This window comes from Bactrocera neohumeralis, chromosome 5, assembly GCF_024586455.1.
Source record: "Bactrocera neohumeralis isolate Rockhampton chromosome 5, APGP_CSIRO_Bneo_wtdbg2-racon-allhic-juicebox.fasta_v2, whole genome shotgun sequence".
Taxonomy (NCBI): Eukaryota; Metazoa; Arthropoda; class Insecta; order Diptera; family Tephritidae; genus Bactrocera; species Bactrocera neohumeralis.
Genome location: NC_065922.1, coordinates 76,748,383 through 76,763,661, shown reverse-complemented (window position 1 = coordinate 76,763,661; position 15,279 = coordinate 76,748,383). Strand labels below are relative to the sequence as shown.

General features: G+C 37.5%; 2 protein-coding genes across 2 annotated transcripts; both read left to right on the top strand.

The window, feature by feature from the left end:
• The first annotated feature begins 3,095 nt into the window (after positions 1-3,095).
• LOC126760048 (uncharacterized) lies at positions 3,096-12,579 on the top strand. The gene is made up of 5 exons (XM_050475387.1): positions 3,096-5,658; positions 5,807-5,869; positions 6,851-7,047; positions 9,310-10,935; positions 12,274-12,579. Exons 1-5 carry the CDS (start codon positions 4,288-4,290, stop codon positions 12,425-12,427), a joined length of 3,411 nt encoding a protein of 1,136 aa, XP_050331344.1. The 5' UTR covers positions 3,096-4,287; the 3' UTR covers positions 12,428-12,579.
• On the top strand, positions 12,431-14,614 carry LOC126760050 (hybrid signal transduction histidine kinase L-like). The gene has a single exon (XM_050475396.1). The coding sequence runs from the start codon at positions 12,431-12,433 to the stop codon at positions 13,706-13,708; it is 1,278 nt and encodes a 425-aa protein (XP_050331353.1). The 3' UTR covers positions 13,709-14,614.
• The last annotated feature ends 665 nt before the right edge of the window (positions 14,615-15,279 follow it).

The window sequence follows — 15,279 nt, the reverse complement described above, 5'->3', positions numbered from 1 at the left end:
TCCTCTTCCTCTGCTTCCCCCGGCGGGTACTGCGTCGAATATTTTCAGAGCTGGAGTGTTTTCGTCCATCCGGACAACATGACCTAGCCAGCGTAGCCGCTGTCTTTTAATTCGCTTAACTATGTCGATGTCGTCGTATCTCGTACAGCTCATCGTTCCATCGATGCATTTAACATGAATAAATATTTAGACATACATACATACATACATTGTATGTATATGTATATACATACATATGTAAATATGTATATGCATAACTTTACCTAACCTGGAAATATTTTAACATATTCTTTTGCTATTTATAGATTTCTAAAAAGTACCGAAGAGTACAGTTACTTAAGTAGTAACGCAGTGGGGCCAAATGTAACGGGATTTTTTCGTTTTTATTGTTTACTTGGCAAGTCAGAATATGTTAGTAAATAAATTTAAATATGAGAAGCTGCTGCACTACTAGTTTCATGATCACAACTGTATTCTATTATTATTAAAAGTAATGTATTTAAAAAATCCATAAGTACATAACTGTACCTAACCTGAAAATATTTTTACCTGGTCTTTTGTTATTTATAGATAAAGAGGAATAACGAATACCACAACTAATGTCCATTCCAAGGCTATTGAAAACGAATTTTGAGTTTCGAAGGTCAAAGCGGACAGTACGAAGGGAAATGAATAGAAAATAGTTTTCAGGTACTTAGTTACGTACATATCCTGGGTACATCACATTCAAAATAATCATGGTTCTATATAATGCAACAAGAATATCCCGGTCCCGGTTATAACTAAGAACAGAACACCTACATACATACATACATACATATGTAGTATATTACTACTAATAGACTTATATAAGAATCACTTTAGGGTTCTACAATTCTAAGCCACATTTTATCTACTTATACTCAAGATGAAATCTGACCCGGATTGGTCCATTTAAAATTCGCCCTCATTACGTACTACCTTCATTCGGCTAATGGTGCGTTCTCTGAAGAGGATTTTTCAGTTTCGAGAGACAGAAAAACATCATAGGGTACCATAGGAGTGCAATTTAAATATGTATATCAGTCCAGGTTAAATTTGAACTTGTGTGTATTCGCATCTTCCATCTTAAAGATTTTCTCTCCGTATTTCTGGCTTTCCATTACCCATGCAATAGGGACTTTGGAGATCTTATATGATTCGTAGAGATTTTCCTTGAAATACGCCGGAGCCACTCCAGTGTTTCGTTTTTTGCCTATTGCGTTCATATTCATTTCTTTGTTAATACCGGGACCGATGGGCCACAAATGTTAAAATAGAGCATTTTTTTGGTGCGTTCTGCTGAATTTTACAACCTTTGGACATAGTCCATTATTAGTCTATATGTATGTAGATACATATGTATGTACAAGTAAGTATGTATGTAAGTATCTTGCAAACATATTCCAGACTTGGAGAGGTTTGAATTTGATTGTATCAGTAGAAAAGTAAATCAAGGATATTCAGCAGAAAGGACATGCTCAAAGATTTTATTTCAGGAGAATGACAAAAAAATTACCGCAAGTAACAGAAAATCTTCTCAATTCAATGAGAGAAAATGGAAAGCATACAAAGTACTTAAAATATGTTTTCATCTATTCTTGTTCTCTTGTACACTTACCTTTGACGCCAGGAATATGAAGTATTTAGACTTTTCTGCTCATATCTTCTGTTGTTGTAAGAATTTCGTGTTTTGTTTTTCCATCAATTTGAAGAGTACACACACATACATACATACATTGTATAAGTATAGTATAAATTCGAAGATCTATAATCAAGAACTCTTATCTGTTAATATTTAGTATTTCAAGAATAAATTTAAAGCTTGGTTCTAACACAGTTCACTGTACCAATTCACACACCGACTACCACTAGATTTAAGAGAGGTCCGCGAAACCCATTGCTATTACGCAGCTAATCAATATGTCCAGCAATGTGCGAAAGCTGGAAAAAACTGACACAAAAAACATCCATAAAGTGAATTACACAAACAAGTAAAAGAGTTAAAGGTAAGGAATTTAAATAAAATTAAAATCCAATCACCCACAACCCCTTAATGCAGCCCTTTACCTTTGCGCTTGTCGGTCGACATCGGCTTTTTTTATGAATAACTGCGTACAATACAACAAAAATTTTGCGGCCAGTCCAAGTACATAACGGCAGCAACAAACAAGCACAAAGCCGGTGGCGTTGACGTCGACCGTAGCAGCGCAAATAAATAGAAGATGGAGAAATAACAATAAAAAAAATTATGTGGAAGTAGACAAAAGCCACAAGCAACAACCACCACGACCAAAACCAAACGCCCCACACGTGCATACAAACGTATCGGCGGCGCTGCACACACATGCATACAAACCGAGCATTCAATAAAACAATAAGCAAAAAAGTGAAATATTCCACCAATTTGCTTTTGCCTTTTTGTTGTTATTGTTTCTGCAATCGAGCACTCATATTTTTTGTTGTTATTTTAATATTTTTTGGCGTCTGAAGCGTGCGAGCGAGCAAGCGAGTGAACGAATGAGTGCACGTGTGTATGTGACTGTGTCTTCGACAATACGAATACTTGTAGTCGCTGCTGCTGCTGCCCGCAATTCGCCATCTACTCTCGTTCGTTAGCTGCGCTTCGTCGCTATCAGCAACACACACCCAAACACACAATTGTGGTGCCTCCGCAGCGAGCAAACGAGCGCGCAAAAGCCATAAGAGACAGCTAACGAATTTCAACCGAGCCGCTGAAACGGGGCCTGCCAAATTGTTCGCATGGCCTTTTCTTTGCCTGCCATATTAGTGTTCGCCCGTTCGCCTGCCTTCGCTGCGGTCTCTGCCACTGTCATCGTCATCACTGCCTTCATTGTTGTTGCTATTGCTTTCGTTGCCGTTGTCTGGCCTGGCCTGCCTGGTTAGCATATAGTACGACTGTGACGACGACGCGTCGCTGTCGACGACGCAGCTACGGCGACTGCGAGCAGTGACAGTGATGGTGGTGGTGTATTTTATGCACAAAAGTGTGCCTGTGTGCGTTTTGTGTATATTGGGGGCTTCAACTTCAGTTCGTAGAAATAATTTTCGTTACGACGATCACACTCGTTTATGTATTGCGACGACGTGAAGACGTAGCGAAGACCGCGACGCTTGAATTTTCGCGCACAATACAAGCACTTGAAGAAAGCATACATGCATATGCACACACCTAATTGCGATTAGAAATTCATTTAAAACGTTGCTTATACAAATTTATTTACGAAATTTTTAAGCCAACATCAATGTGTAGTGCAAACAGAAATAATTAACGAAAGTAGGGAAAATGAAAAAATTAAACGAAGAAAATATGGAAAGAGTGCAAAGCAAATAAACGTGTGAGTGAATGTGGTGTGAAACTGTGGGGAAGGCCCCTATACAAGACGAAATTATCTGATATTTTTGCGGAAGAAAAATTGTTTAAGTGAGGTTCGATAGGTGAACTAATGCCTAAAAACATTTTGCATTCACAAATAAGAAATTTTAAAAAGTGAATTTACAATATTTAAATGTTACAACTGCGGGCCGATACTGCTGTTTAAGCGGATGGGCATCGAGCCCCGCTATCGTTTCACTCTGTGTGTGTTGCCGTCTGTGCCATGTTGACGCGACAATACGGTAGCGTATGTGCGTCTTGTGCCGATTAATCTAAAAAAAAGAAAGCCTATACAACAACAAATTAATAGCAACAAAACAACAGAACCACAGTACAAAGCAAAAGGAGAAAGCTTTGCTCACGCGAGAGGAATACGAAAAAAGTAACTGTGTGCACACATTTACAAATTAATAATTAACTTGTGAATTCCCCTATTCAAACGAATCACTCTTTAAACAATATGTAATAACAATAGTGACGTTATTAATTTATACACAAAGAAAAAAATAAGTAGAGGTCATAGAGTGAAAAATGTAAAACAATAGAAAGCGAAAATTAATGCAGCACTACAAGAATTGTAAAAATAATTAATATGTTAATTCTAAATCCTACTACCTTTAACCTTCTGCTTTATGGCTGTATATTTTAAATTTCCAAAAAGTGATTTCATGCGTTTATTGTGATTGGCGCGAGAGAATCATTTGATATTCAAAAACGCACAAAGTGAAAAGAGTCATAAATTAGAAAACATAATCACAAATTGAAACGAAACAAAATAAGCAAATACCCTATTTGTTTATCGTCAATTTACGCAAAATATTTTTCCAGTTTCATTAAAATTAAATCTGCCAGCTGAGATAGACTCTGTCGCAATGTCTGCCGATATACAGATAGTCAGCGTGATTGGAGCCAACGGTCAGCCGCTGCCCATTCAAGGCAACAGTATCGGTTCGAATTGGAGTGCACCTGTGAAGCAGGAGCGCGCCGATGAAGCTGAAATTCAAGAGTTGGCTGCTAAAATGGTGGAAACACAAAAGGCAGCATTGGCTAAACAGCAGCAACAGGCTGCGCAACTGGCTACGCGACAACAACAACAATTGGGCGGCATGCAACCGGGCGTTCTTAACAATACCAACCAACCAAATATTATGAATTATTTAACACGTCAAAAGAACCTGCCGAACGGTACCAATGCCAATGCCAGCAATGGCAGTGGACGCAATGGTTCACAACAAAATGGTAACGCTAACAATGGTGATGTTAGCAGTGAGAAGAAAGCACCATGTGATGAAGAGTCACAGAAGGGTCATTTTGGTTGGACTACATTTGGCAAAACATACATTCCCTATATTTATCGACAGCAGGAGAAGTACTGTTCGGTACGCATGATTGAAATGAAATTATTGGGCAAATATCTAAATTGCTTGCATCCGGATATTTACTCGAGTTGCACATGTGTGCGCAGCTATTACATTACAGAGGCGGAGGCGAGACTACTAATTGAAATCAATATAAAACACTGTGATGGTGAATTTGGACGAGACATATTCACTCAAAAGGATTTGGTGGTGCGGCTTTCAGATGCAACCAAGTTTTATCAGTTCCTAGACATATGCTATCGCAAACTCATGTCTGGTAGCAAGTCACCTTCGGAGAAGTGCGGTTTTATACGCATAAATAAGGAGTCGGTAGTACCGTATACGGTGCGCAACAACGAGCAAGTGGTGCCGCTTTTCTATTTCGAAGGCGAAACAGAGAATCTCAAACAGAAAGCCGACTATCTGTCTGGATGGGATCTGGCATATTTAAAGTTTTGTTGCAAAGTTCAGGGCATACGCAATGAATTGTTCTCCAGTGAAAATGTTGCAGTCATATCACTCACAGACATAAAAAGCTATTTTCCCAATGGCACCGAGTTTGAGGACTATTGGCCCAGCAAAGTTGTTGACTCAAATCTGCTGATTGGCAATCGGTCAAATGCTAATAATTCTGTTAATTGGACCCGCCAACCATCGCAGCCACCTCCGAAAGTGATGTCTCAATCCAGTTTGTTACAAAAACAAACTGCTGCTGCAGCGGTTGCGGCACAGCAACAGATGCTGAAACGTGGCGCCAATGCTTATGCATCACAATCGCCAGCAGCGGCGGCGGCGGCTGCTGCAGCCGCGGCCATTCAACAACAACAGCAACAACAATCCAACCAACGGTTGCATCAGACAAACGCCACATTAGCGTCTGTGCAGGTGCGCAACATAAAATTCATCTATATGACCTTTAAAAAACTAATTCAACCAAATCTTCGTATTTTTCTTTCATGTAACGTTCTTCGAAATGGTCTTCTAAAATGGGTTGTTTCTCTGATGCGATTTTTCTAAAATTTTTTGCAAATAGGCTTTAACAAACAGTTGGATGCAGCAACAACCGTTAATACATGCGCAAATGTTGGCATCACAGGTGAGAAATGAGAGAAGTCTATCTTTTGACAGACAGACGTGTTGTTAAGCGTAATAGGATAAAGAGGGGTAGACAACTTTTTCTGATTTGATATAATTTTTTAAGTAAATTTACCGCTATTATAGAAATAAAATATTTTTAATTACAAAACATTAATTTTTGGGTTCTTTATTCATTGCTCACCAGCTACAAAGTTAGTTCGGACGCACTGTTGAGCACAAAGCAAAGTCAGTGTAAAAAGTACAACAAACCCGCTTTAATCTAATGTCTGCTTACTAGTTCGAATGCCTGACTGCTTGCCTATATTTGGCCTACATTTGGTTTCTTGCTATTTCGGGTTTCTCTTTGTTGGCATATTTCTTCTGATACTGCCACAATCTATGGAAAATGTTACTTACCACCCGTAATTTCTTATTAGCGTCTTAATCTATGTATACGTATGTATGTATGTATAGAGAACCTTGTATTTATGTGCCAAATACTGACTAAAGTTGTTTACGTGGCTCTGACAGCGCCCATTCTCTTTTGAACATATTCCGTGCATATAAACGTGTTATACCATATGTATGGATGTATTATGTACAATATGCTTCTTGGAAACTATTGTTATACTTTAAATATTATTAATATTGCAACTACACAGTTATGCTTGCGTTTTTACATTTTCCTTTAACCGTTTTGTTCTCGGCATGCTATAAACAAAGTGGCTGAGTCTAAATAGAGATTACAGGTGGCGTCTATTCCAAATTGTTTAACTGTTCTTAGCAGGAATTTAGTACATAACAAGTTTTAGACCATTTATGTATAACTGTTTAATTTCTTAAATAAAGTACTCTTTTAAGAACTCGAATAAATTTAAAAATTTAGGAATCTATGCATTTATACCCGATGTAACAGTTGAAACTTCTATAATACCTTTATCTTATATGTATATGCGGTAAGCAAGTCACACCCTTAAAAATACATTTTGTATACTTTCAGGCGCAACAGTCCCACCCAAATTCACGTGCTGCTCAGTATCAACGCAGCCCTATGGAGAATATCCTGCTGGGAAACCGGCCGGCCTATGCTGCCTACAACAATCAAGCGATTTCTATGCAACCCGTGAATAGTCACAATCAAGCGAATGCACCGCCACCTTTGGTGCGTTCAGGCGCAGGTCAAAGCGCCAACCATATGTGAGTATGAATAGATGTTTTTATAGAACTACAAATATTACATTTATAACTCTTAAACTTTTTACTCAATTCAAAAGTTTTTTTTTTTAACTTGTTTGCAAAATTATTAAAAGTCTATACAAGAGTTTTGACTGAAAGTTTATCTGTTCTAAAAGAAACTGTTTACAAAAATGTGTTTTTCAAATTTAGTTGTAATTCGTTTTTCGATTACTTTATATTTAAATTCTAAACAAGAAGAAAACTGAATTTTATTTCTGTTGGTGCATACGCGCTTCATCTTGTCAGTTATGTTTTTTATGAAAAGTATGCACCATACAGTAAAATTGTATATGTATGTTTTTGCTTTTTTCTACGTAAACAAATTTCCTTTTGAAGATTGTTTTAAATTTGGATACATATTTGAAATTGTTTTATTACAAAAAATCGGTGGTTGTGCACGCATTTAATTTAGTACTTTTCACCAAACAAAATTCGTTTTCCCCCTTCCTCTTATCGATATTGGGTTTCTTATTGTTGTTATAGATTTTTGAAAAAAATTTAAGAAATTATGCCATGCCATGAAACTTTATACAAATATATATTTTCCAAGTTATAAGGTTAACTAAGCATTCAAATATGCTTTGATTTATTTTTACATCACATACCTTTTTGATGCCATACTATGCAGTTTGTGCTTTAATTTCCATCAAAAGAATCACATATGTATCTATGTGTGTGTTATTCGAGCACCGTATTGTTTAACCATTTAGTTGAAACTCATTTTAAAATAAATTATCACTCGCAATAATAACTTAGGTAGAAGTAGTCAAAATGTGATGTATGTTTCTAATTCATATATATTCACTAATGGCGCCATAAACTCTGCCACTAAACAATTCGTCACTTTTGTTGTATAATAATTACTTTCAATTGCTTTAGTATCACGATTACATGCATACGCAATCACTTGAGAATTTTCTACATTTAAAGGCTTCTTTTTGAATAAAACTCGTTCAGTTAATAATTTTCACAAGTAATGTTATTTTGTACATTGTTGCAATTGTCAACTGTCAAAGTGATTGAGCAAGTTGGAGTGAAGGACAAAAGAAGTAGTGCCCATGCTTGCGTGTACAGTGCTGCATTATGCGGAAATAAAAGAATTATGGCTGTTATTTTTAAACAAAAGTTTTCTTTAATTTTGCACCTTAAAGCAATATAATTTTTCAAATTAATTGTGGTTTATTGCGGTATAAATTGGAGTAGCGTGCAAAAATGCTTAAATGAATATTTCAAATTGCCTTCTAAACATTGAAATATATTTTATTCTCGTTTGCTGTAACACTTAATAGTATGTTTAAACTTTCGCTTTATGTATTTAAAAGCGTTTGCGCTTCTATTGAATTCTCAACACAAATCCTTTGCATGAATTTATTTTTTTCCTATGCATTTCTACATATGCTCACAGATTTTCCATTTACAACTTTTTTCAATCTTTTGTTAATATTGAATGTCTTAATTGAATAGCTGGCATCGAATAATAATTATTTGTATCTTAGTCACATTGATTTGTAGCATTTGTTGAAGAACAAATAATTAAAATTTATTTTTATGTTTGATGAAATAACTTTCACTGTATATCATGTAATCTAAAAAAGTAATTTTAAAAAGGAACTACAACATTTGAAAAACATAAATTTTAACAACAATTGATTAATTTTACAAGTACCTGTACAATTAAATAGTCAAACATAAATGTAAACAATCAACCCAGTCTGTATCCCTCCCAACTTCACTTGTTCATTCGAATATTTGGCTCTCTTGCTCTCACCTTTAGCTCTTTGTATTGAATCTAACAACATACCAATAATGTTCAGATATTTTTTACCCTAGATACATTATATATAATGCGTGTACAAGAACAACGAAAGTAGCGTCAATTCAAAAAGTCAATGTGGTTTAATTAAAAGAGAAAATAAATACTCTGCTGCAATCATTTGCTGTTGATAATACATTAAATTGCTTACAAATAATAATTTCCGAAAATACATAAAGTATATACAACTGCGATAAACATAATAAATGCAGCTAAATTAAAATAATTAAGAACATCTTAAAATTGAATACCGCGTTATTATGGAAATTACTTTAATTAATCGAATTGCAATTAAATTTGGAAATGTACAATTTTGTAAATAAAAACCATTAAATAAATGAATAAAAAACTATGCGCAACGCACAACGTACGTGAAACTGACAAAAATATTCTATATATAATGTTTCTAGGTCAAATGTCGAGCAAACTATGCTGCAACAACAAACACAACAGCAACAACGACATTCTTCCTCTTCCGCCTCCCCGCATGCGTCTGCCACTCATATCCAAAGCCCCTCACACCCTCTTTCGCAGTTGCACTCTACCTCCGCTGCTGCGTCCAGTGCTGCCAATTTGTACAATTTTAATTTGCCCTCCACTGCTGCTGATTTAGCCTTTTGGAATCAGTTGACTCCATCACAACGTCTGTTGCTTACACAGCAAATCAAAAGTAATGGCACAGTGGCGGGTACTGCAGCTGCCTCAAGCGCTGAGCGTTCGAATAACAGCGGCATTAATATTAGTAAACCCCCTGCGTTTCCGATCTTTCCCTCGCTACCATTGGATACTGATCTTAAAACTATGCTGGATTACAATCCACACAAGCATAGTAGCAAGAGCAGTACGTCCTCGAGTAGTTCGGCCAATGGACAGTTTATGAAACCAACGGTACCGCCTTTGATACCGGTGAGCAGCTCAGCGGATGTTTTAAACAAACGCAGTGCCACGGGTACAAATACCAGCTCTTTGCGTCATGCAAGTGCGTCGTCTACATCCGCTTGTGCGACAGTACCGTTAAATTCAACAGCATCATTAGAGGATTTTGAAAAAAAATTCAAAATGACGGACGAAATGAAAGCTGTGGTACAGAAGGTACTTTCTAATCCCGACTTGTCCACGTTCATACAGACGAATTCGTCACAGAATTTTGTTCCTTTTATGTCGCCACCCATATCGCCGGCGCCGTCGCTGTCCATTGTGCCCAATCCAAACGTAACCATTACGCCACATATACCCTCCCAATATGCACATTCACCGCACGCATCCTCTGCTGGCAGTGGTTGTGGACGTCAGAAAAGCGTCATTTGTTCGACGAGTGCAGCGCTGACCGTGCCCCCCTCACCTTCCACGTCAAATTCCACTTCCACGCCTTCACCATCGCCAACGCGATTGCACGGCTCGTCCGGCGGTTCAGGCAGTGGTGCAAGTAAGAGTGGCGGCCATTACTCCTCCCAACACTATAATAGCCATCAACACCACCACTCCTCCCACCATCACCACAGTCAAAATCATCACCAGAATACGCCACCAATGGAAGTAATTGATTTATCTTCCCCCCGAAGGTCCGTTCAAGCTGCCTCCGCTTATCTACAACAGCAGCAAGAAGTGCATCAAGCAGCAGTTGCCGCAGTACAACAGCAACATCGCTTAGCTGCCGCTGCTCAACACCATGCGCAACAAAATGGTCGCGCGACAGGTGGCTCTTCGGCGAATGCGAACTCGGCGAGCATGCATTTGCAACGCCATGCTGCGATGGCCGCAGCTGCCGCCGCTAATAATGCGCAAAGACTGTCAATCATACCCGAAATGCAGCAGTACGAGCGCGCAGCCAGCAACATGGGCAATCAACCATATAAAGTACAGAAGGTTTACGTGGACAATCGGCTGGTACCTTGCATCAATATGAAGGCGTACAATGACTCCGATCAGCTGATGACGCTAACTGATTTTCAGAAGAATTTCTTCCCGCACGAATCCTTGGAGAACTGTAAGGTGCTGTTCGAGACATTAGGTGTAGAGCTGTACAAGGGCAATCGGTGAGTATATCGAAATGGCATATACACTTGCGGTCAATAAAAATTCACCATATACATACATATGTGGACAATCTTCAGTTATAAAACTGTAAACTAGAAAAAAAATCTACATCTAGTAGGTAGGTACTCAGAAATTATTTTTGAAGTGAAAACTTCTTATGGCGCGTTGGGCACTTTTGTGGGTGAGCATTTTCAGCCGTTCTCTAGACAGATGAGATTTTACACAGATATACTCCGCGTGTATTCTTATAATATATGTATGTATACTATACGTGCTCTTTGCATGGGCATTCGGTCGTGCTTTCGCGACAGACGAGATTACATACCTATTGCAATTGACATTTTTAAGTGAGTTATAGTCTTGTGTCGCCTGCAATTCGAATATACTTGTATGCATACATATGTACAAACGCATAATTTTGAATTTGCACAGAAATAAAGGTGTTTATGAGTGTATGCATTTGTTTAAAATCTGATACAAATGAGTTATACCGTGCGGAGGAAAGGAAAACATCGAGTGATAGGTTGGTGATTGTGGAAATATATAAGAGAAAAAACGGGTAGCAAGTACTCAATCCGAAAAAAAGTTATTGTCAACTTTATAAGTAATCAATCCGAAAAAAGTTATTGTCAATTTTATACAAACAGGAATCAAAAGCAAAAAAATGCGAGCATCTTTCATATTTTCGCTACTTATACTTGTAGTTGTACTGATTAAAGGAAACGTAGGAAAACCAGAAAGAATATACATATGTATATGCTACGATTATAAGTAGCTTTAAAAAAATCTACATTTTTATTTTTTTTTGATTATAGATTTGTCTTGAAAATGGATCCGGATGATTCAAATGATGCTCAAAAAATAAAAAGAAAAAACTCGATAGATGAATCCACTTATGAGGATGAAGTAGAAAAAAGAAAACAAAAAAGAAAAGAATATGATAATCGATACAGAGAGAAACACCCACATAAGTCAGACTTGGCGAAACAAGCGAACAAAGATTATTGTAAACGATACAGAGATAAACGAAGAACGTTAAATTTATTATCAACTGACCAAACGTTATGAAATTGGGTTGGGCCGTATGCCAATAGATGAAGAAAATAGCAGCTAGAAGCAAAAAAAAAAAAATAGAATAGTGATGTTTTGGAGGGTAAAAAGGAATCAGGTCGTAGTTGAAAATCAACTGGGAGAGCAACTTTTTAAACAAATTGCTCATGTGACCTTATTTCAATTATATTTGGTGGTGCGTTTTTATTGACCGCCAGTGTAGATACATATATTTATTTATACAATTCATGGTTATATAATAAATTTCGCTTATTTTTATTAATTAGGCGACAACTTCAAGTACTAATGGAAAATGACCGCTCACATAATGAAAATATACCGTTGGTTCAAGTTCGTGATGTCATGAAATATATGAAGCAGTTATTGTTTATGACTCGAAACCAAGATCAGCCGCATTCTAAGCGGACACGCATAAGCTAGGAAATGGGTTGGGGAGCACAACATATACAACAACAACAACAGCAACAACATCAGCAGCAACAAGCTCAACAACAGCTTCAGCAACAATTGAAACATAAATCACCAACGTCGTCATCGTCATCGGCGGCTGCTGCACATCTTCAACAACAGCATCAACAGCAAAACGCAGCCGCGGTCGCTGCAGCTATGCATGCACCCCTTAGCACACATGCAGCTCCGTTGGCGCCACCACCACCTCATCCTCACACGCACCCGCATTCGCTTGATATGTTGTACTCCCAAAACCGCCAACAACAGCAACAACTCCATCACTATCACCAACACGCACAACAACAACAGCAACAACCGCTTTACCAACAGAGCAGCGTAGGCAGTAACAGCAGCACTGCTAGCCATGATCACGGCTTTGGTTCTAAAGACGCTGGCAACAATTCATCAACAACAAAAAACAATGGCAACGCTTCCAGTGGTGGCAGTAGTAGTAGCTCGTCACGACATTCTTCGGCAACTTCCAATACTGCTGCGCAACAGTTGGCTGCTGCAGCCGCAGCAGAAAGTGCAGCCGCTTATAACTTCCTGTGTGGTTCTGCTGCAGCAGCCGCTGCCGCCGCCGCCACAATGCTAAGTCCACCATTAAGCGCCAACTCTACATTAGCCGCCGTCAATCCCTTCGCCAACCCATTTGATTGGCTAGGCGCAAGCACTGCCACGGTGGACAAACAAATACGCCCTACTCCAGCTGAAAAGCAGGCGCGTCCGGTTGATGCCAGCCGCTATAATAGAGCTTCTCAACAACAGCAAACGCAGCAGCAACAAAACAACAGTGCGTCAGCTGCAACGCCAACATCAACTTCGGCAGTAGCAGCGGCTGCAGCAGCTGCAAATGATTTTATGTCTCTCTTTAGCGCCGCAGCTGCTGCTGCTGCGGCTGGTGAACACGCCAGTTCACATCGTAGTTCTTCGAATGCGTCTGCTGCGTCGGTGGCAAGCTCGACATCATCTACAGCGGCGGCGAATGCGAGCAGTAACGCGCATAAACTTACCGCAGCTGCGGCGGCATCGTCAGCTGCATTGGCTGCAGCCCATGCGTCGTCTTTATTCTCTCCCCCTACGGTTGCAGCGGCCAATGCATATCATTTACAGCCGCCAAGTGCGGCAGTTGCTGCAGCCGCAGCGGCCGCCGGCACACATGGTCTGCCCTCGCCGACAATATATCCGCCAACACCACCACCGTCAACACCCTGGATACATCCATGGTACGCGGGGGGCGAGACGTTTTGAAATTGACGCGGACATGCGATCTAAATAGAATCCTAAACACTGAACATAAACGACGGAACACCCTGTGTTAAAGGTGGTGAGCGTAAGTGTGCGTTGGTGTTGTTTCAAAATTAACCAACGAATTAATTTGTTGCCTACTTTTCAAAGTTGTTCTACAAATTGTTTTATGTTGTGTTTTGTACATTGACACGTTATCGAATATATTCGCTTCATATTGAAAGTGATCATAATTTAGACTAATTTTTGTATACCAATAGTTTCGATATTTAACTTAAATAATTAGTTGATACCCTAATACCCTGTATAGTAAAATTGAAAACTATACATACATTAAGTTATTTTAAAAATTAAAAGTGAAGTATGAGCATAAACTTCAAAAATTATATAAATGTACATCTCCCCATAGACCATGCAAAAATTTTTGTTGTGTAAAAAAAGAACTGAATGCAAATTTAGTAATAAAAAATAAATACGTGAACTGCAATGGGTACTAACTGAAACTGGAATGTTTATGATTATTTGAAAAATAATTACAAAAAAAAAAAAAGAAAATAAATTAAATAATCAGAATTGAACCTAGAACCTAGAAGGTACACTATAGTTTCGTAAGATTGACTGTATAAATAGCGCATAGCACCAAAATTAATCATCTAAGCTAGAACATAAACGTGGAAACTACTGAAAGCGATTACTAACGGCAACTAGTAATAACTATTTAATTAAATAAGATATTTTCTAGTTGTTAAGACCAAACTATGTCAGAAATCAAATTTCGTTTCATACATAAAGAAAAGAGCAAAATTAATATTAGCTATGTAGATGTAGATATGTATTTGTCTATTAAAACAATTCTTTAATTTATAGTGGAAAACACCTACTTATAAACAAAGTGAACAAAAAATCTAATTACTAAATTTTGAAATTTTAAGTGGCTTTGTATATATTGACTGAAGAAGGAAGAAAACGTAATCAAACTTCCGTAGTATATTAGTAATATTTAGTTCATTAACTAATTTAGCTTAAGTTACAGCATATTTATTATTTAATACTGGTAATTTGGCTAAAAGTTTACAAAAAAATTTAGCAAATGCTTTTTAAGTCAAACAACTTCCAAACAAAATGGTATCGAATTCGAGAGCATGTGACATTCGACCATTGTTGCTATGCGGAGCCGCTTGAAACGTTAAATTTGTTAATCCGTTTTATGGATTCAATAAAAGTATACAGCTTGTTAATTTAAATATGATTATCATATAAAAAATATGCAAATAATCATAGCAGAAAGTAATTTGTTATCATAAAACCTGGAAGTATTCGTTCGCTCCTTATTAGTTAGAAATTACAGTTACTACAGTTAATATGCTTTCTTTGCAGAGCATGAACGTGAGTTTATTTTTTCTCTTATTAATTTATTAGATATGAGATCCAAAAGATTATTTGATTATTTTCTATTTATTTTGCAATAAAAGCATAGAAAAATGAAAAACAAAGACTAGAATTATTGGTGTTATATTTAGTATTAAAATTTAAAATAAAATAATCATGTGCAGATATAAAATAAAAATAAAACC